This window comes from Neolamprologus brichardi, chromosome 18 (assembly GCF_056152115.1).
Source record: "Neolamprologus brichardi isolate AB-2024 chromosome 18, ASM5615211v1, whole genome shotgun sequence".
In the NCBI taxonomy this organism is placed as follows: Eukaryota; Metazoa; Chordata; class Actinopteri; order Cichliformes; family Cichlidae; genus Neolamprologus; species Neolamprologus brichardi.
Genome location: NC_142121.1, coordinates 31,522,749 through 31,545,026, shown reverse-complemented (window position 1 = coordinate 31,545,026; position 22,278 = coordinate 31,522,749). Strand labels below are relative to the sequence as shown.

The following is a 22,278-nucleotide window of genomic DNA, read 5'->3' as shown; positions in this document are numbered from 1 at the left end:
AATCTGAATGCCTCTATTGGATGTTCAATATTAGAGATAGTTGGTGAAAAGAAGGAAAACCACTTTAGAATATTGGAGGTAAAGAGGATAAAGACACCTAAGCAAGTCTGCTTTACATGCGTGTATTTTTTATTATTCTTTGACATACTGACAATAGGTATTTACTTTATTTATAAGAACATGTTGCACTCATTTTGAATAACACTGTGCCGGCTATGTCCTTCTGTGGTCTTATGTTCCATTATAAAAGGGCTCGCCTCTTTCTCAAGGTGCTTAACCTTTTTCTCTTGGCTATAATAAAACATCCTTGGAAATTTGAGAATTTAACAGTATAAATTTAACAGTATAATATAAATCTGAACCTTGGAGATAAAACAAAAGGCAAAAGAAAACTACAGTATATATTATTTTCTCATTAAAGCCTCCATACAATGGATAATAACTGCTAAATAGATGTGCTCAGAGGAGTTCAGATGTTCACTGCCACAGCACACCCAGAGCCCTTATTTCAGGCCAAGTCATGTGTTCTCATTGGGTGAAAACGATAACTAGGTCCCTTTTCAGGCAGTTTTGTGTTATTTTTAAGCTTCCATCACGATAGAAACACTGAGGGAAATTCTTTCTCTAAGCAGGTTGCAGAGGACATATTCAGTGTCTAAATTATTGATTGCAAAGTATGCATTAATTTCTTTTCTTTTTTTTTAAAGCTGCATAGAATATTGTGGTTGCAACAATTTCTGTGATAATACCATTAAACGGTTCAGAGAATCCAGAGAAATCTTTGCTCACAAAACCTGTTTGAGTAGTTATGATCTTTGTGCCCTCAGGCATGATTGCATTTAAACACCAAAGAGATCTTAGTTACATGTATTGGTGCTTTTTCTTTTTTAGATGGCTGTATGCTTGTGCAAGCTTGGCCTTCAGACACTGTCACAAACCAGAATCCTATCCTTAAGCCTGGGCCTCGTTTCAAGCCAATGCCTTATTATCAGCAGCATCTGGGCGCAGGGCGAGTAGAAATGTATTGATTGTTGGCGTCCTCAAACCGCAAGGGCCGAGAGAATGGTTACAGAAATGTAATTTTATAAAGCATGTAGACATCAAGATGAAGTAAAATGCTGTTATGCTGAATGAAACACAAGCACAGCCTAACGCATTTTTAAGATAAGAAATCCTGGGTTTTCTCTGTACAGAATTCTGTTGGGAATAGCAGTAGCCTCTCACTTTTCTTCACTTCCTACAATTGTGTGCAGCATTTGAAAAAACAAAGGAATATTTGTGTGCATGAGTAGACACACATACCCACAAACACAGACGCCCACAGAGATGCGCACACAATATATAATGAAAAGAACATATTTCATACAGCATTGACCTCCATCTAGTGGCAGAACGGATTCCGCTTGAATGCATTAAGATTAATGATGAAGCCCCTGTAACACAGTGGAGACAAGACCGTACTGAAGCTCTGCTACAACAGACTGAGCTACAGAAGGCAGAACAGACCACAATAAACCACAATAATAGAACATACAGGACAGCACAAAAGAACAGTGTATTTCATTAAACACACAAAGGTTGAAGCTGGGTACTGAACAGTACTACTTCACCTCCAGTGATTATTTTTTGTTACATGTCATGCTTTCTGTCATGCTTGGTTTTTTTTTTTACCATTTCTGTGTCGACTTTATCCTTGGATCTCTTCTGCCTTTCTTTCAGCCAGCCTGTCTCTATGTTTCTGTTTTGTGCCTCTTTTTATGTGTGGTTTTATTCATTCAGCCCCTACAAAACGGAGCAATATGTTCATTCAAATAGAAACGGCAGAGATTTGAACACCCTGTTACATCACATAAGTGGAGCAGCTACGGTAGCTTATCTGTTACACAACCTTCCACACATATTTGCAAGTAATTTTGCTGAAGTAAAAGCCCGTTGCTTAAATGGTGTATGCATGAACAAAAACTGATGTTTCTGCCCAGTGAGCACATTCAGATCTCAGTGACTCAAAGCAGTTTAACAGCTGCTTTTGAAGTAATTGTAGTTGCATTTGTATAGTTTGCATGATGACCATTTACATGTGAAAGCTACGTAAGACTACGGGCTCAAGTAAACACCCAGGCTTGTCAACTGCAAAGTTCACATCAGTTCCTGACAGCTCGATGCAGTTTTCTGCACTGCCGAAACATTTCCAGCATCGGTGCTGCTTACTGCCAGAAATCCCCCTTTTAATAATTAATAATAATAACTAAATTCAAAGTGGTGCATAAACACAGGGTTGTTGAAAGGAGGTGAGAGAAGAAGAAACAGTCAGTGCATCGTGGGAAGCCGTCAGCAGCCTAGGTCTACTGCAAGATGACTAAAGGAGGATTCAGGGTCACCTGATCCAGCGTTTACTGTAATCATTTAAAAAAGGAAAGGTTTAAGCCTCATCTTAAAAGTAGAGAGGGTGTCTGTTTCTTAAATCCAAAGTCTGAGCTGGTCCCACAGAAGAGGGGACTGAAAACGTAAGGCACTCCTTCTCATTCAACTTTTAAATACCTCAAGAACCACAAGTAAACCAGCAGTCCCAGAGAAAAGCACTCTAGTAGTACTATGAGATGGGGAAAAAAGATTAACATGATGGCGTCAGCAATCTTTGGTTTATTTTTTTCTTACGCAAACAATATTCACTTTAAATTGCATCATTTTTTAAAAGAATTATGTGGTTAAAGCCAGAAACATCAGTGTGGACAAAATGCAGTTTTCCAACTGATTGTGCCCTATTATCAGTTTGTCTGGGTTCACTGTTGATTCCTTGTGTTTTTCCCTATAGTCCTTGGCCTTCATTCTACAAACTGACCTTTTTTAAACAATCCTTTAGTTCCCATTTGGCTCCTTTTTTGAGCTGACATTAGATAATGATGATACGCATAACAAGCTTTCTTAAGTATTGCCATGATTTAATTATTTGTGATGCTTAGGAGCTATAAAGATTAGAATGTTATTATAAGGTATTTCCAATTTTTAGAGAATGTGATGTAAAAAGCAATATTAGAACAAGCCAAGCTAAAATAAGACCAAGCAGGCTAAGAAAGATGTTCAAATCAATTTACCCTGGTCATTATAACGGCCTTGGACTTGGATTCTATTCCTACAGTACATTAGGAATAGACAGTGCAGATATATACAATGAGAGTTGCTCTCTCATTGTGTATATCTGCATTGTATATAACTCTATATTTTCTTAAGAGTAAATATATTTTGGCCATGGCAGTAGCTGAAACTAACCTTTGCTTTGTTACCTTTGAGCAAAGTCTGCATTGCTATCAATACTGTAAGTTTGCTGGGTTGTATCATCCAAACCTTTCCTTTTTGTGAAAGCATATAGTTAGGGCTGGATCAGGTGACCCTGAATCCTCCCTTAGTTATGCTGCAATAGGTGTAGGCTGCTGAGGGATTCCCATGATGCATTGAGTTTTTCCTTTACAGTCACTTTTCTCACTCACTATGTGTTAATAGACCTCTCTGCATTGAATCATATCTGTTATTAACCTCTGTCTCTCTTCCACAGCATGTCTTTTATCCTGTCTTCCTTCTCTCACCCCAACCGGTCGCAGCAGATGGCCGCCCCTCCCTGAGCCTGGTTCTGCCGGAGGTTTCTTCCTGTTAAAAGGGAGTTTTTCCTTCCCACTGTCACCAAAGTGCTTGCTCATAGGGGGTCATATGATTGTTGGGTTTTTCTCTGCATCTATGAAGCGCCTTGAGGCGACTTTTGTTGTGATTTGGCGCTATATAAATAAAATTGAATTGAATTGAATTGAAATTGAGTATTTCTTCGTCAGTCACCTCTGTCACTCACTATAGGCCTCTCTGCATTGAATCATATTTGTGATTAATCTCTGACTATCTTCAACAGCATGTTTCTTCCTGTTAAAAGGGAGTTCTTCCTTCTCACTGTCACCAAAGTGCTTGCTCATAGGGGGTCATACGATTGTTGGGTTTTTCTCTGTATGTATTATTGTGGGGTCTACCTTACAATATAAAGTCCCTTGAGGCTATTGATGTTGTGAATTGAAATTAATTGAATCCTAACCTCTGGTGATATTAATATAACCTAAAATAACACATGTTGCTGCTATAAGGGGTCATAGTTGATGAGATGTCAAATTCACTCTTATCAAGGGCTGCAGTTCACAAACAAAATTATCACCTGCTATGCCTGAACATAGGTGCCGGTATGGCACAGTGAATGAATCTTGACTCTTTGAATTTTGATGTTTTTTCCCCTCAAATGAAGGTGAGCTAAATATTAATACAATATTTTCAAGGTCTAGTTGACTCATGGGCTCCGCAGTGGTTTCGACGGTCTCATTAGCTTGTTCAATTTACAATTCTAAAGCCCGGTTTGTGGTTCAGTATGAGAACAGACAGTTCAAGCATAAAATGTAGAGCTGTTCCTTTCAGAGTTAATTTGCCAACTCCTTCTAATGCATTCTGTCTTCATTTACTTCCTATTTTCTGAAGTGCATTTCACAACTACGCTAACGTCATGTACATTTTCCTCCACAAGTTTTCCGTCAGACTGTATCCATGTCTAAATGTGTTAATTAGCCATATCATTATGATGATATTACATATCAAACAGTGCAGTCTAGTTCCACTAATAGGAGCAAAAACTGAAATCATTTTCCCCCTCTGGGTCTCATGGGCTTTTTAGGCAGACAAGACTTACTGTTTTGCATTTCATATTCTTTCTGTTTAGCCTTTGTAGCAACAAGCAGCAGTTTGGAGCTGAAAAAAATGACCACTGCATATGACCATTATATCTACAGGCTTTATGATTTCTTGGGCTCCATCAGTGTTAACATGTTATTTTAATTGACTGCATAATTATGTTGCCTTATGATAACAGAAAGAAAGTCTTACAATGTTAAACTAGTCAATTTTATTCTCAATTGGTAGTAGTTTCATTGGCATGTAACAGTTTCTTCCTCTTGAAACTGATGTACTCATGGATGCATTAAAGACTATTAAAGTGTGTGTCTGTGTGGGTCTGGCTACACTTAGACATAGAAAAATGTAGCTTTTTTGTAAGCATGTAAACAGCTTTTTAGACCACTGAAAACAGCACTTTGGAAAACTGCTTACAGGGTGAAGGTTTTCAGAAAGTCAGTTTATGTGTTCACATGTGAACAAGGAAAACGGCCCACACCTTTGATGTCTGGGAGCATCAAAGGTGTGGGCCTCTATTTCCTCCTTTGATGTCAGAGTGTGAACGGTGTTATTGTTGGTAATGGTTCCTCCTAGGCTTCTGATTGGCCAGCCTTTTAATACAGACAAGGTTATATCACCACGTGTAGCGCTGCCGTGCTTTTGACAGTATTTGACATCATTTTGCACTTTCTACACTGTTAGAGTACGATTTTGACCTTTTTGAGCAAATGCAGCATTAAAAAGCCCGAGTCAATTGCATTAATAAGCAAAATAGACAGAAACTAAAGCAGAGCCAAAAGTAAACTATACTGTCCATATACGCCATCTGTGAAACACAAACAGTTAAACCCCAAGTGAGTGTTTCTTCTCTTCAGTAACAACTTTGATTGGCAGATTCAACAAAATTTAATTTTCGTAATATAGCTCCAAATCACAACAACTTTATATATATATAATATATATAACACCTTGCCTCAAGGTGTTATATATATTAATGTAAAAACGCTACAAGGAGCTAACCCTGAACAAGAACTTTGCAACAGTGGGAAGGAAAAATTCCCTTTTCCTTTTAACAGGAAGAAACCTCGGGCAGAACCAGGCTCAGGGAGGGGAAGACATCAGCAGTGACCGGTTTGTTGAGGAAGACATGACAAAAGATACACAGTGGAAGAGAGTGAGAAATTAATAATGACGATTAAATGCAAAGTGGCATGTAAGCACAGAGGCAGTGAAAAAAGGTTAGTGAAGAAAAAAACGTCAGTGCATCATGGGAAGCCCCAAGCACTCTAGGTCTACTGAAGTGTAACTAAAAAGGAAAGTTTTATGCTTACATTTCCACCTGAATGCTAAACTTGGTTGATATTTGTGTGTGATTATCTAGCTAGTAACTTTGCCATATGACCTTATAATTCAGCGGTCCCCAACCTTTTTTGCGCCACGGACCGGTTTAATATTTTCGCGGATAAATACAACAAAATAAAACTAGTACCGGTACCAAAAAAAATAAAATTTATTCATAACACACGTGAAAAGATCCAGGAAAACTGAGTAAACGATAAAAACGATAACAAAATAACGCTGAAAACCGATAAAAACCCTGAAAACTATACATTTCACACCTGAGCCTCAACTCTCGCAGCCCGGTACCAAACGACTCACGGACCGGTACCGGTCCGAGGCCCGGGGATTGGGGACCGCTGCTATAATTAGTAAAAATCTTTCCCTCTTTCCCAAAAAGGTCACAGGTTGCATAAACACATACAGTCTGGTACATAAATAAAAAGTCACATATAATTATACACGTGTATTTTGTTGATTTATTTTATTGAGTCTAAAATACTGAGTCAAGACAAGACTATAATGTCCCAAATTTATATTGCAGGAAACAGAACATATAGCTCTGTTCAGACGTGGTTTGGTATGGTAAAAAAAAATACTGGAACAAAAACCATATGTTTTGTGTGGAAAATTAATAGAAAAATTACATTCAGTTACAAACAGTAACAATTAACAGTTCACAAAATGATCTTAGTAAGCACGTACGTCCATGGTAGCCTTGTTATGGGAAGCAATAGGAACATGTTGCAGGTCACCCATGTCCGATGGATTATCCTGTAGTTGACAGAAAGAAGAATGAGTGATCTGATTAAAAATGATCCCTGATAATTGTGTTTCTTAAAGAATGTAATAGATCAGAGATGGCCATGATAATGGGGGCTTACAGAGAATCTCTCTTTCATCTCCTTAAAGTGTCTAAGTTCAGAATCCTCCTCTAGAAAGATGATATGAAAGTACAAATATGAATGCAAATTAGTAGTCAGATAAATTTAATGCATTTTTATATTATATAAATCTATATAGAGGATTTGTTGCAGATGCATGCACAGACACACACACACACACATACACACACACACACACTTCATAATTTAAAATTCAAAGGAATATGAAGTTGCCTTACTATGCAGTATCCACAACTTTCTTGCCAATCCAGCCAAGCCCACAAGGAGCAGGAGAGACGAACACACCGCTACAGACTCCAACATGTAACTAGGAAGCAGGCACAAAGCAGACTGAGCAGACAACCCACCTTCAACATCCATTAAAGTGAAGATAAAGAAGTGCTTGACTTTTACCGGTGACTGTTCCAGGACTCCTTAGTGATGGGTTTGGGTGGAGGGAGGTACACAGCAGACTGACTCTGAGTAGGTGGGGATGTCACAGGCTCTGCTTTTGAAGGTGAAGATATTGTAGCGCTAAAAAAATACTGTAACAACTCTGCTGTGATAGGTGAAGAGTGTTTGCAGCATCCTAACGTCAATATTGTTGATAGGTGACTTTTAATAATCAATACCCCAAACAAGTAGAGACTTGAGAGCCTCTGCCATCTGTCACAAACACATATTGATCTTTAAAGCTGCTTCTTCTCAATTCAGCAGCTGCCAGGTGACATGGAGAAAATGCCAAGCAATCACACAAATACCTAAAATGCATGATTTAAAATGCTAATAGGTTATCCAAATGATAAGCTGTGATCATTTATTTGTCTTGGAAATGCTGCTTTTCCTCTAACCTAAGAACACAGAGATGGTAAATATGCCTGTAAAAATGAGCATGTAAGGACTGTGAAAAATGGGAAGGGTCTTAGTATGTTTTCTTGAACTTAAAACAATGCTGTAAAATGGCAGTATGTATGTTAAAATCATTTGCGACCAATGACACACAATAATGAAACAATCTCTGTTTAGCATTTTAGCAAATTTTAGTTCATTCTACAGTTACAGATACAGCCTGTAGAAATTTCATGTCTACAGGCTGTATCGACCAAATATTCACTTCGAGCAATGATAAATATTATATTAGGGCTTGTTTTTAATATTTTTTTAAAAAATCAACCATTTCCATAATTAATTTTTTTCCTGGCCATTTAGCTAAATGTCAAGTTTTGCTATTCAAATTAACACTAGGCTGCATTTTAGGGGTGACATGTTAGCGAGGGCCTAAAATTAAAGAAATGTCAACTGTGTTACCTGTTACCATGGATACCATGGATAACACAGTCGACAGTCTATCATGACTAATTTTGTCTTGTTATTATTATGACTCAGAAATTACATGGTACATGTGATAAAAGCAGAAGAGATTAACATAACTGACATAAAGATTATTATAATGTTGAGGTTTAGTACTGAATAAATAATCACACTCTAACTAGACCTCACTACCAGATGAAATGAGCATTTGTTTTCAACATGATCTGCATTGCCTTCAGAAATACTCATTTCAACATAGCAATGATCTCATAGTATGACTCATTTTGATGTGACGCGGTGGTTTGAAAGGATGACATTTGTGTAATCTGGTCAATAACAAAGTAAGGTTGGAAAACTGAAAAGAATTGCTTTCAATCATTGCATTCACAGTGTTAAATTGCATTCGCAGCATACATTATTAAACAGAGTGTTTTAAGTTGTAGGGAGATGAGGTTACCTTCTGCTGAGAAGCAGCACCACATGCTGATTTTGAGAGGAGCACTTAATATTTATAGAAACACAGAGAGAAAATAAAAAGGTTTTTATCTGAATACAGGTTTCTCTTTTCCTCTTAATGCATGTCGTCAGCTGTGTTGCTCCTGTCAGTTGTATTTCTTTTACCACTGACTGTGTTACATATGACTTTTGTGTCATAAATCTTTTAAATGTTGGCTGAACAGAAATAAAAATATCGGGGTACATTTCTAGGGAGGGAAGTCTTACATAAGGATGTTGAATAACTCTAAACTCCCTGCGATGAAAAAATATTCATCCTTGATGATATCAGCATACAGAAAATCCATAATGAAGCTTAAAGTTCACAGTTTCAAGTCAGTTAGACAGTGAAGTTCAAAAGTGTAATTTGTTATGTATTTTATGTCCAAAAAATGAAAGGCTCCTTATCAACTTACTAGTAGAGGCGCGTGGTGTGACCTGAACCTGTACGGCTACTTGCTGCTGCCCTGCAGAACATAAATACCAGCCGGCATCTCTCATCTGCAGCTTCTTTAAGGTTACAGTGAAAGTCCCAGTTCTGTCATCGCTGATGGCCACTGAAGTATCTTCGTAACTCCCTTCAGAACCCGTCGACAGACAGGAGCTCCAGCCTCCGCTCCGACACCACTTCTTCTCACTTTCTCTGTTGGCAGGCAGTCACAGGGGAGTCAGTGAATGCTCACTGTCCACCAGCGTTTGACACCAGTGGAAGTTTCCGGACAAATTCCCACATTTACTGAAGTGTGATCAGTTCTTCTTTAAGGACAGTTCTAAGAGTTTTAAAGGATAAAATGTGGATAAAATCCTCCAAAGCAAAACCAAATACCTGAATCTTTCACTGTAAAGGCATTGAACCGTGACACTACTTCCTTCTTCCCCACTCACCATGTTGTTCTCGACTGACACACCTGCAGAAATCATGAAAATGCAACAAACTTCTTTAAAACTGTGGGTGAAGAAATGTTTATCATCTTAATATTTCTCCATTACTCACCGTGAATAACTTTCACTTTAGTGTAAACAACATCATCGGCCTTCCACCCGTTACCTAATTCCACACCACACAAGTACCACCCAGACTCCGTCTCTTTCAGGTCGTTCATGGTCACTGTGAACATCTCCTGGGCCGGGTCGTCAAAAATGCTCACTTTGTCTTTGCTTGGATTGGTCGAGGAGGTCTCGTCAGTTCGAGCCAAGCTGGTGCAGAACTCTCTCATGCTCCCACGACACCAGTACTTGACATGGTTAGCATACTTAGGGTCATATCGACACGGGACAGTGATGGATCCACCCTCCAGGACACTAACCTCGTTCTGAGTGGCCACCCAGCAGAGAACAACTGATAAGAAGTGGAGATAATTCAATGTTAAACACCAATTTGAAATGAAACTTTCGGTTATGACACAACCTTAATATAGCAGTTGCTAACATTGGACACCTGTTATCTATAAATGCTATGTGGGGAAATGTGGCCTTTGGCAACACTTGTACCATATTTATCGCTTCAGTTTCCTTTGTTATGAAGCACATTTCCTGCTTCAACTTCCCTCTTCATACTTCTCATTCCAAAATTGGATTATCCCTTTATAATACACAGGCTTTTGAAGGCCTGACAAAATAAACATCAAACATACTGTTTGCTAAAGGGCAAACAGTACAGACGATTGGAAGATTTACAAAAACACAAAAGCCCTCTCCGGCTCCTGGGGAAAAAAATTGCAAGCTTTTAACAACCTTCTAGTCTGTCTTAAACAAACGATTAATAACAGAAAAGTCATAAAGGAAAGCCTAAGGAGTATCATACATTTTAGCAAGAGTATTTGCTAAAAGCACAGCAGAGAAGTGAGGAACAGGCGGCACAGACATAAATTATCTTTGTTTTTTCCAATTATGTGAAGCAGAAAACAGCTTGAAAGTCTTTTTTGTCTGACTTCTCTATTCAAATGCACACAGTCACAGTGAATACCTGGGATCCATGGTAACAGGCTGAGCGTAAGTATAAAGAGTCGCGGCATGTTTCCACTTCAAGTTTGACGCTTAACAAGAAAGTGTTCTCTGCTGCGCAAACACAGACTGCAGGTTCCACAGAGTGTCAAATTTCCCTTTGTCACGTGACAATTGGCTGGATCCAGATGCTCCAGATGTTAACTACATAAATGCCAGGCAGATTTTATTGACACTGTTCACCTCCTGTGGTGAACACTAAAATTTGAATAAGATTAATGTTATGCTGATGTTAAATCTATCTTCTCTGTAGGAAACCTACTCCTTGTTTCTCAGCTCATGTATAGCCTATATATAAGTATATAGGTATTTTTCATGTTTGATTTTGATTCACAATAATGTGCGTAGAATATAACAATTAAAAAAAAACTCCATATTGGACTTTAGTGGCTCTTTTTTTATCGCAAGAGGAACATTTTTAATTCTCAGAAATACATTTTCTTTCGCAATACACCTTTCAAATTCCAATATTTTGTCTTTCTTGCGATGAGAGATGGGAAATTTAATCCCAATCATAGCAGTTTTCTAAATAAAGCTACAGGTAACAAACAGAGGAGAATGTCGAAAGCTGAACTGGGTGGCGGCGCATTAAGTTTCACTCATATTTTTTACATATATGCAGGAATGCACGACACCTATAAAAGCAAAACATGATTTTTACACAGTTTAGTTCTTGCATGTCCTATTTGCTATACTTATTGCTTTCTGGATCCAGCTGCAAATGGATTTTGCGTAAAACATCCAGCCATGTAAGATATCATCAATCTTATTGTCTAACTAAACAGCACATTTTTGTTTCCCCTAAAGATAGACTGTCATTCAAGGTTTAGGCTTGTAACTTAAAACATGACATACTTAGCCATTTTTTTTACAATAACGTTATTCCCCCTGACAGGCACATACTAAGCCTCTCCCTTCCATAGCTGGGGAGAATTCATTTGGCAGGCTGCAGTGAAATTACTTGATTCTGGTGCCTGAAAACCTTGGATATGGTCCAGTCTTCATTTGTCGGATTAAGCTTCAAAGCACAACCCCCTCAGACACTGAATTAACAAACAATTATTCCAATCCTTTCAATTTGCTCTGTGAAGGATGTCCCTAAAGCCCCACTTGCTCTTTTGTTGTTGCTTCTGCTACAAAACCTTTTATGGTCATCTATTTCCTGGAAAGATTTGGGATGATCTCAGAAGTGAAACTCAACTTTTTGCCCAGTTTGACCTTTCCGGAGAAATGAAACCTAACATTTCCCAAAGTTACTATTTTCGGATCCCTAACCCATATCCTTGTATTGCTTTGAAAACTGTGGCAGACTGTATGTCTTTTTGTATCTTACAAGAAATTTCAGACTGATGAACTTGATAAGAGGGCATGTTGATAAAAGGAAAACTTATTTTAATAGCTTTTCTCAGATTATTTGAAATCTTTGACTTTGCTTTTAATGTTTATGATGTCTCTTTATAATATGTCTAATGGGAAGCCGCAGTGCTTTTATATAGATGAAAACAGAATACTGTAATAATGCCTAATGCTTGTCTTTATTTTTGTGACTCTGCTATTCTTTGTGGTGTGATTGTTAGACAGGTACTGTTCAAAATGCAGACTGTAAATGACTTTGTTTTCTACACATTTACTCTTTAAATGTGGTTTAGTCGTTTTCGAGTAAAGTCTAAAAATGTACTAGTAAAAGTTTATATTATATAACAAAACATTACAACTGAATAGTGGCCAAGGTTATTTAAAGGCTTATTGATTGCATACAATTACTGAAATATTGCTGAAAATCCACAGCTGTTGGTAGTGTTATACAATGAAGTTTTTGTGTGTTTGCATGTTAGGAACTGTTGTGGCAGATTTCTTTTCTGATGCATTAATCATATATGATTAATGCATTATAATATAATATAATTATAGTCATTATATTATAGTCATAATATAATGACTATATTTTAATAATATAATGATTCATGATATATGACTTTAATCATATCACATTAGTAATAGTAATATCACTTTCTTACTTTAGTATAGCAAGATCACTCCTGTCACCCGTTGTATGTTATCACAAGTGGGCCCCGGGTTTTATTGCACCTTCACAGTGGACCCATTGTAGACTTGAAGATCTCCAGACACCCTGCTCAAGGGAGGTGAAGGATGGTCGTAACTTAGAGTGGGAGGGGGTCAAGGATGAGCTGGACTGAAGGTATAGGGATACGTGATGTGTTGTGCAATGTTCTTTGAGTGTCTGTGTGAGATGTGAGGGCAGTGGCCAAATTTCAGAGATCATCCTAGTTTTTGGCTGGGATGTTTCTCTCCATATTGAAATATGTTATTAAACCACTTCAAAACACTCGCTGAGGGTGTTTGCAGGTTATTTAAAATTTCCACAACAGAACCAAGTATTCAAAGTACAATGAACCTATGATTTTAGTCATCCAGATCATAGTGGTCTAAAGCGCTCGAGTGGATAACAGCTGGAATTAATTTAGGATCTCAATAATGTTTCCCGTACTTCTAGCTGAAGTTTGGGACAAATCGCGTTCCTTTTCATCTCAATGCAGAACTTTAAAGTTCTACCTCATCGTCCAGACCAGAGGTAATCATGACCAATTGGCCAATCCACCACCTTTCATTGTTTATACCGTTACAAAAAACAAACAAAAAACATCGGCCCATAAAAATGAAAAATCACCATCGGCCCACCGGGCAAATGCCCGGTATGCCCGATGGCCAGTCCAGCTGTGGACGTTCTCCCCTTTATAGTGATGGAGGAGACTGGCGAGGAGAGAGTATGTAGTGGAGGAAGGCACAGAGAGAGCTGGCTCCGGGCTACAAGACAGTGCCGAACCTAAAAAGAGTGCTTGTGGTCAAAAATAAAGCTTAAACCACATCAATTGTACATTGTGTGGGTCCGGTCATTTCACAAGTGTTTTGACTGCCAAGTGTAAAGTTTAGTGGAGTGGGGATTAAGGTGTGTGTGTGTGTGTGTGTGGTGGTGGGGGGGTCAGTTTGACTCGGCCACAGTTACAAAAATGAACTGTTCATATTTCGGCATACAAAAATGTTGTGAAAATTTTCTTTCTACCAACTTAGTGGGAACAGTTTGGGGATGGTGCACGAACAAAGCAGGGTCCATAAAGACATGTATGACCGAGTTTGGTATGGAATCATCTGACAGGCCGGCACAGTCCTGACCTCAACCAGACCTTTGGGATTCATTAGTGTGAAGACTGCAAGCGAGGCCCTCTTGTCCCATACTGGTGTCTGCCACCAGAAATGCAATTGCATTCTGGAATATTCCCATAAACACACACAGCTTCTAAAACCCTATGGATTAAAAATGGATTAAGATTAAGATGACATGAGTATTACCAATTACCAAAATATTGTATGCATGAAATTCTGAAAAATATGCACACATAAAAAATCTTTAAAGATACAGTAAGTAGTTTTTTGAGTTTATTTGACAGGTATGTACTAACATTGCACAGTAATCATTAGTATTTAGTTACGTCTACCAAGAAGTTGATGTATTCAAAATACATAGTAGGCGCAGATTTCTGGAAGCTGCCACGTTGCCCTGCCATCTTAAATACAGTATCCACAAGATAGACATAGCTGTTCCACCTAATCAGGTTTAATGTATGTGGCCACATATGTAGTATGCCACAGGAAGAGGAGAATATAACTTGTAGGCATTTGTGTGGCATGGGGATCATTTTTAATTTGTGTCTACATCTTCAGAGTTCAGACTTATGAAGGATCATACCGATGTTTTTATTGTCACTTTCACCAAAGAATCGCTTCTTTGGTGAAAGTGACAATAAAAACATACGAAGGAAAGAGACCATGCAACTGGTAAAACATTTTCCTCTTCCTCCTTCCACCTCAAACCTCATTTCCTAAACGTAAGTCAGGAGTCCAGCACATTAAAATTTGCATAAACTCATACTCATTTATTCCAGACATTTTCACAAACAATGTCAGCAGATTAGATGCACAACCTTCCCGTCTTTAAGCAGCTGACAACGAGCTGGGTAAACAATAACAACAAGTGCTTATGTCAGCTAATGTTAATCCCTAAAATTCACACTTTGCCTGTGATAAACAGTTTGATTACATTCTCACACTATGTCTCACTAAGTGTGCAGCAATCTTAGATGCACTTCAAAGACAGTTTTACTAACTGCAGCTAAACACCAGCGTTTACTGACAGAAAAGTTTAAGAAATCCTCAGCAACTCATCTCAGTTACTCTGTTATCATTCAGATAGAGTAACTGTCTGAATGATTCATTTTGGACTCCTTTCACAAAGCTTTCCAGCCTCCGCCAAAGTAAATAGATGTCGACGCACATTGACAGCTGAAGTAAACAGTGGACTGACAGCCTACACTCACTACAGATGAATGGTGGCCAGAGTTGTTTGTCTTACAACAGCCCCTATAGCTAGGATTATGCACTTGAATTAGGAGGGGTAAGAAAACAAAATTCAGTTGACTGCAGTTTTCAACCTACTTACACCTACTGGTGATATTTTTCACACTGTAACACTGTATTTTAGTTCACATGCAGGCTTTCTAGTCTACTCCAGATGTCATGTGTGATAGGAGTCCCAACCTGAGCATATCTGCATGCCGAGTGATTGTTGTAGCAACAGCTAGTATACATACTTAAAATGTACGAAATTTCAACTCAATCTGAGAGTATTTATGTGACTTATCATGTTCACTCAGTCTAAAGACCTGTTTAATGCTGAATTGCAACACTTTCATTATAAAAAGTATTTCATAAGAGTTTCATTAGGTTGCAGCGTGATGAATTTAGATGTTCAATCACAACACAGGAACGTCTCACTCAATGTGAAAAGTCCAGCTCTTATCAAACCAAAATTGAGTCACAGTCACAATCAAAGCCCCATCAAGTGACAACAGGAAGTCAGCATTATTAGATAAACATGAACTGATATGCATGATGTATGCACTGTATTCTATACATGTTATACAGCAGTATTCTTTGTGCATTTATAATGTTCCACATTGGTCACATGAGGATCACTGCTGCTTGTGTCTTTAATTCCACCAGTGACTGTTTATCTTCCAGTAACCTTTACCTGCCCTGTACCCATGACAGGTCCTATAATGAGAGAATGATGACACATTTATATTTAATATGTAGAGACAGGTAGATGGACTGCCTAACTGCTTGCCATAAAATCAGCACAGGAAGAAACTCAGATCTGACCTTTAAGGTTTCTGAAACATGGCCCGGTGTACTCGATTCTATTTTTCATCTCTGCATGCACCGAGAGGGGGTTTCATTTCCAGTTCAAACACCCCCACAAACTCACACGCCAAGACCAAACTAGCTGAAATGTACCCTCGGGTCAGTGTTTTCTGTGACAAATATAAGCCTATATTGGCTCTGCACAGTTTAAAGCAATTTTGGTAGGAATGTGTTTGACTCAATCACTTCTCCCAGAACAAGTAATAGAAGCAAACCCTCTCTTTGCTCTGGGGGTAATGTTCTCGCTTTGCCCTCTCTTAGCAGAAATAGGGCAGCAGGGAAACACGAGTTCCTTTGCCTTCGACTTGGAAGAAAAAAAATTATGCAGTCTGTGGGAATAACAGAATATCTGCAAAGTGCGGAGTGGTGGGGAATATTCTCTTCCAAGTGAAAACATATTTTACCAGGACCTACATTAAAAATGGACATGAGAAAAAGTATCTTAAGTATTCTGAGCGAAATACATAGTCCTATGTATAAATATCAAGGGCTATGATATAAATATCATGTAAGCCACAGTGACAACAAGACGATTAACTGCTTATCTTGTGCAATCTTCTGCTGGGAAACCTTTGACACTGAGCCTACAGAGCCCAGATTGTGACACTTAGAATTAAATGTAGTGTAAGAAATACTAATCAAAATAGATTCACTTCAACATTGAAAGGATTGTGTGGGAGTTATGGTCCTTCTAGTGTCGCAGTTTAAAGGTAATTGGACACTTGGATGCATTGTACCTTGAAAAGTGAAGGCAGAGAAAAGGTGGAGAGAACCCCAGGTGTCTGCAGTAAAGGTCTGTGAGGGCATCTCCAGGGAAAACACAAAGTGTTTGCAGATATCTAAGACTTAAAGCAGTCATTCACCACTTGCTTTTCAATAAGAATGATTAAATATGACTTTGGATGTGGATCTGTGCAATTATTCTCAGACCCCTAAATTCTGCAGTACAAATTGCTGCATTTTTATGGAAGACTTTTCAATACTGCTGTAAATCCACTCCAATTAAAACTGAGACTTGGCACATTAATACAGTATGCATTTCTTTATGTAGAACTGAATATGCTTAAGCTTAGATCCCGAAGTTAGAAAGAAAAAAAAGCGGGGGGAAGAAAAAGAGACATTTTGGACTGTGGCATAAAATGGAAATGCACAACTTCTAAAGATGTGAGTTCCACCACTGAGCCTGGAGTCCTTTGCCACAACCATTTGGATGTAGAGTTTTCTTCCCTGCTATCCTTGAAAAGAAGAAAGGATTTCTCTTTGCAATAACCAGCACTAAATGGTAATTTGAAAAGCCAGATTTGAACAATCCTACTTTGTATGAGAAGCTGCAGAAGAAGGGGGGGGGGGGGGGGGGGGTGCACAGAAATACAGTGCTGTGCAAAAGTGTGGAGTCACCCATTCAAAGCTTTTCTTTGGATGTTGACTGCCTTTTGTTCTGTTGTCTGTCAAAATGCTCTAACACTGCTTCAATAACATTTAGGTCTGGGCTCTTGGGAGACCGATCCATGCCTCACCGTGTTCCATTACGTGTTTTTCCATCTAGATATGCTGTAGCGCACTGACAGCGTGTTTGTGATGAGGGAAGAATGAAGTGTTCCCAATCAGACACATTACAGATGGTATTAGATGGTGAATCAAAATCACACATCTGGCTGGAATTCCACCATCAAACCATGGCATAGCCTCCATTGTGTTTTACAGATGGCTGTAGACACTCCCACACATACATACTGACCACAGGACCTGTTTACAGCCCAGTTCTTGTGTAATTGGTACACCTCAGCCTTTCCCTTTAGAACATTTGTGATGAGGCTTCAGTAAACTGTAGGTGTGCTGAGGAGACATCTCTCATATCCTATGTCAGGTCTTTCCTGAATTTTTTCCTATTTTATAAAGATATGATTTTCAGATACAGTTCATTTGCTGTAGATAGAAGAGGCAGGCAGGAAAAGCTTTTGTCTTCCACCTGTCCAATTCCAATACATATTTTAAGGACACACTGCGCACCATGCTGAGATATACCAAGCTGTTGGTTAATGCCGCTTAGATAATTACCTCGTTGAGCAAAAATACAAGTTTATGCCTGTCAAACTTTTCTTCTGCATTTTTTAGTAGATTCTACTGAAGAAATTAGAACAAATTATGTGTTTAGCAACAGGCTGCTAATAACAAAATGCCTAAAGATACACTTTAAAAGTGGTTCTCTGTTGTATTACATGCAGACAATGCTGCCTCATCCCTTGAGTTAGGTGCCTTTTTATGCTTGAATAATAATAATAATAATAATAATAATGAATTGGATTTATATAGCGCTTTTCAAGGCACCCCAAGTGCTTTACAATACCACTATTCATTCACTCTCACATTCACACACTGGTGGAGGCAGCTACAGTTGTAGCCACAGCTGCCCTGGGGCAGACTGACAGAAGCGAGGCTGCCATATCGCACCATCGGCCCCTCTGGCCAACACCAGTAGGCGGTAGGGTAAAGTGTCTTGCCCAAGGACACAACAACCAGGACAGAGAGCCCGGGGATCGGACCGGCAACCTTCCGGTTACAGATGCGCTTCCCAACCCCCTGAGCCACGGTCGCCCGAATGATTCATAGGTCAGTGTTAAGTGGTTTAAAAAAGGAAAACTGACACCGAAAAACTTTGAAAGGGCTTCACAAAGCCAGGAGAGCTACTGCTCAAGGCCACTTGTAAAAAAAAGAAAAAAAAAGAAAGAAATGTAAGAAAGTGTAACAAAACAAGCACAACATAAAGCAATGAGGCATGACTCAAGACTTGTTTACAGAAATGCATCAACATAGCACTTTTTGCTATCATTCACAGACCTAGCTACTTGTTAAATCTAATTACATTAAAAAAAAAATTATATAACACACACACACACACACACACACACAGGTGAATAGAGTCAACCACTGTTTAACAAGGCCACCATTTCAGTTGTTTTTATTTCTTTGTGTCAGTGCAAAAAAGGGAATGCTGGACAAATGTTTACATAAAAAATGTTTCCATAAAAGTAGAAAGAAAAGAAATAGCACTGCATCGTATGTGACCAGATCTGACTTATTCGGTGAGGATGGGATAGTCCAGATCAGCGGGGAGTTTAATAACTTCTTCTCGTCGTGATCTGTAGAAAAAACACAAACAAAAGACGCGGCGTTTGTGTGAGACAGCAAAGTTATGAAAGCAAAAAAAGAAATGACACAGTGTGACCTTCCCAGCCAGCAGCAAGTCTAAAAATACAATATCACCATTTTCTAGTAAAGCAAAAGCAATATGTGTCATCATGTAGTCCTCGGAGAAGCATCTTATCACATGTACTATCTGCTGCGCTGTTCCACAGAGAATGAAATGACGAACTGGCAATAATGTCTAATGTGACAGAGCACCTGAAGGACAATATATCTGTTTACTTTTCACTGACAAAAACAACTCAATATCCACAGACACATATGGCAGATTTAGTTTGGATATTTTCTACAATTTCTACAGTTTCTCATCGTGGAACACTTAGACGCACTTACATGTTTGCCTCAGCCAATGAAATTCATCACAACGAGATGGAGGACGGTGTGAGCGAACAGGAAGTCGGCGAAGGCTCTCTCTGGGGAGATGGACAGAAAATCTCCTTTGTTCTGTGGGTTGATCTGGATACGAAGACACACTGAAAAACAAACAAGGGATTAAGTATCAGCATGTGCCTCTTTCACTTGTCAATGCACAACTGCAGTGGGGCTACAGCGGAGTTTTTTTTCCCCATGATAATTTAATAGTTTTAATATTAGGGTTAGTGGTTTAGTAGTTAAACACCAAAAGTCAGACAGCCTAATTTTTTCAAAATTTTCAGCTCGTTACCTGTTTTTGCCTTTAGATGGAAATAGGAAGCACAGATACAATGCAGTATAGCTGAAATAATTAACTGAATAGCTGATTGGTCGATGCAGACTGATAATTTCTCCATTTTTGTCATCCTAAAAACACCACACCTCCATCACATTTATAAACCAATTAAATTCTCATACTTGTTAATGTCCAACATTATGAGTTGTAAAGGCCAACCGATTTATCAATGGGCTTAAATTACTGACTTCTAGTAGCCATTTGAAGAGCCATTGGTTTTGGATTTCATAACTGACAATATATGAAAATCTGATATAAAGTACTGATAGGAGAAACACCCTTCAATCATGTTATGATTACTGATGTTACATAGTGTGTAGACCAGAGGGCACTCTGCAACTTCTTGTTGGCATCATGTGTGTTTGTAATGCCACAAACAACAAGCAGCTGACAGAAAAAGAAATTCGAGATCTTCTAATGGCTAGAGCACGACCATAAATATTTAAAGAAACCAATACTTGTTGATTATAAAATCTGATATACAGATATATGAGCCTATGTATTTATGTTTTCCACAGATGGACAAAACAAACAATTTCCACTAACATATGCTAGGTGTACATATGTATTTACTTCTTTACATTCAGGTCAATCCAGCTTGAAGCTAACATGGTGAAAGGGTGTTTCTCCAATCAGTATTTTTAAAATTTGTCTATATCGTCCATTACAAATGCCAATGCCGACAGCTCTACAAATAAATCAGTGAATTGATACTAATGGCCACTTAAGGCTGGCTCCAAAAGCAAGTCAATGCCCATCTTAAAATCCCGAATTTTACTGTATTTTTTTTTTTTTTTTAACAGAATGCAGAGGCCAGGGATACCCCTCAGCCTCTTACTAGATGCACCAATGGAATGAATTTCAAAATCCTACATCAACTTGTTCTCAAGTTATCACATTCACAAGATTTTCAATTGATAAAATTGCTTCATTCTCGAGTTTTCACATTCACAAACATGGGTGCCCGCGTCAGCTTTTCAGGACAAAAGGGGTAAAAAGTTTACAGCACCGAACAAAAAACTTTTTTAGCTTCTATGCATGGGTTCCCCTTCACAGCAGCTAAACAGTGGGGTTTTTTTGTTATTGTTATTTTCCCCCCCATCTCCATCTGTATTATAAAACATTCTACCATGTTTGTGCTTTCGGTACCTTGAGCATTTTAATAAGAAACATATGAAAACCAATTCAAAATCTCTGCACACCTGAAGGGCCGACAGTGTCGGAGGAAAAAACGTCCTCATATACAAATAAACGTAACCCTACACACTGTCTCAATTACAAATGAACTTTTGTCTTAATGGAATTACCTGAGAAACGAGCCTATTCAAAATAGACTTGGTTTGTGCTTCAGTTTTTATTTCTGATATTTTTAATTCTGATATTTTATTACTTTATTAAAATGTGCTTACTTACAGTTTGAACCAAGCTTGCTAGTGTTGGCTAATATTCTGGCACACTATGCCATCATCCAAATAAGGTGATTGTTGGCTTTACCAAAAAAAAAAAAAAAAAAAAAGATATATATGGCAGAGGACAAACGTAATATTTTGGCTTGGATATGCAGAGCCTACAAGTCAATGGTCCAAATCACTGTGTGGCAATCTAACATTTAGTCTTTGAGTCCATGGCCTTTCCATGCACCTGCGGTGGACAGTCCTGAAAAGTTCAGGGCTACGGGAATGTATGAAAACTGCTTAAAGCACATTTTTCTAGGTGCAAAATAAGCATCTGTGCAGTCTTGAAAATAATGAACCAATGCCACCGAGAGAGCTACTCGGGAAACACGTGTATTCGTTTCATTTTAATATTAACTGAAGTCACGCTACTAGTTTAGCATAGATAGCTAACTTGTGCCTGAGTACACGTTCTGGATCACCCCTTTTTGTAAAAAATAAAATAAAATAAAATCACCAGCGACACGTTTAATCGAATAAACATTTACCTGCGAGAATAAAAGCGCCCACGCAAGAGATGAAGCCCGAGAGAAAGCTATTGAATGGAAAGGTGCCGACGAGGAGACAGTAGAGGAACTGCAGGGCTCCAGTTAACAAGATATACAGCAGATATGCGTCCACCACTTTGAGTTTGTTGGGCGTCGTGGTGCCGTACTCGTCCAGAAACCGAGAAATAACAGATATCACTGAGTTCGACATGATTTTGGCCGTCTAATTAGCAGAAAATTACTCAGGTTTTTGTTGCACGAAACCTTTTCCTCAGTCGAATACGTGACGTGTCCCAATAAACCGGAAACGGACGTGGTGTTGCACGTTATACGTTCCGACCAAATCGGAAAGAAATGCCAAGGCACACAGAGTAGAGCACGGAGATGTAAAAATAAGACAGATGATTTTCTCTGCTGCA

At 38.6% G+C, this 22,278-nt stretch overlaps 2 protein-coding genes across 3 annotated transcripts; both read right to left on the bottom strand.

Moving 5' to 3' along the window:
• Positions 1 to 6,499: 6,499 nt before the first annotated feature.
• On the bottom strand, positions 6,500 to 10,804 carry pigr (polymeric immunoglobulin receptor). 2 transcript variants are annotated; one of them, XM_006802735.3, is made up of 8 exons: positions 10,687 to 10,804; positions 9,715 to 10,059; positions 9,547 to 9,628; positions 9,137 to 9,363; positions 7,329 to 7,422; positions 7,154 to 7,242; positions 6,915 to 6,964; positions 6,500 to 6,804 (listed from the first exon to the last, which is right to left on the bottom strand). In XM_006802735.3, the coding sequence occupies exons 1-8, from the start codon at positions 10,733 to 10,735 to the stop codon at positions 6,721 to 6,723; spliced, it is 1,020 nt and encodes a 339-aa protein (XP_006802798.2). In that variant the 5' UTR covers positions 10,736 to 10,804; the 3' UTR covers positions 6,500 to 6,720. The 2 variants fall into 2 exon arrangements, with proteins under 2 accessions (XP_006802798.2, XP_006802799.2); XM_006802736.3 differs by having other exon boundaries at positions 7,329 to 7,419.
• Positions 10,805 to 18,946: 8,142 nt separating this feature from the next.
• dad1 (defender against cell death 1) lies at positions 18,947 to 22,184 on the bottom strand. The gene is made up of 3 exons (XM_006802734.3): positions 21,860 to 22,184; positions 19,542 to 19,681; positions 18,947 to 19,144 (listed from the first exon to the last, which is right to left on the bottom strand). The coding sequence occupies exons 1-2, from the start codon at positions 22,068 to 22,070 to the stop codon at positions 19,551 to 19,553; spliced, it is 342 nt and encodes a 113-aa protein (XP_006802797.1). The 5' UTR covers positions 22,071 to 22,184; the 3' UTR covers positions 18,947 to 19,144; positions 19,542 to 19,550.
• Positions 22,185 to 22,278: the final 94 nt, after the last annotated feature.

Bases quoted from the DNA above. Each gene is read 5' to 3' on its own strand.
- pigr (XM_006802735.3), bottom strand. From the start codon at position 10,735: ATGCCGCGACTCTTTATACTTACGCTCAGCCTGTTACCATGGATCCCA. The intron at 10,060-10,686 runs GTATTCACTGTG...ACTTCTTATCAG, and splicing joins CCTGTTACCATGGATCCCAG to TTGTTCTCTGCTGGGTGGCC. The intron at 6,965-7,153 runs GTAAGGCAACTT...TCATCTTTCTAG, and splicing joins AAAGTTGTGGATACTGCATA to AGGAGGATTCTGAACTTAGA.
- dad1 (XM_006802734.3), bottom strand. From the start codon at position 22,070: ATGTCGAACTCAGTGATATCTGTTATTTCTCGGTTTCTGGACGAGTAC. The intron at 19,682-21,859 runs GTAAATGTTTAT...TTTGTTTTTCAG, and splicing joins GGGCGCTTTTATTCTCGCAG to TGTGTCTTCGTATCCAGATC.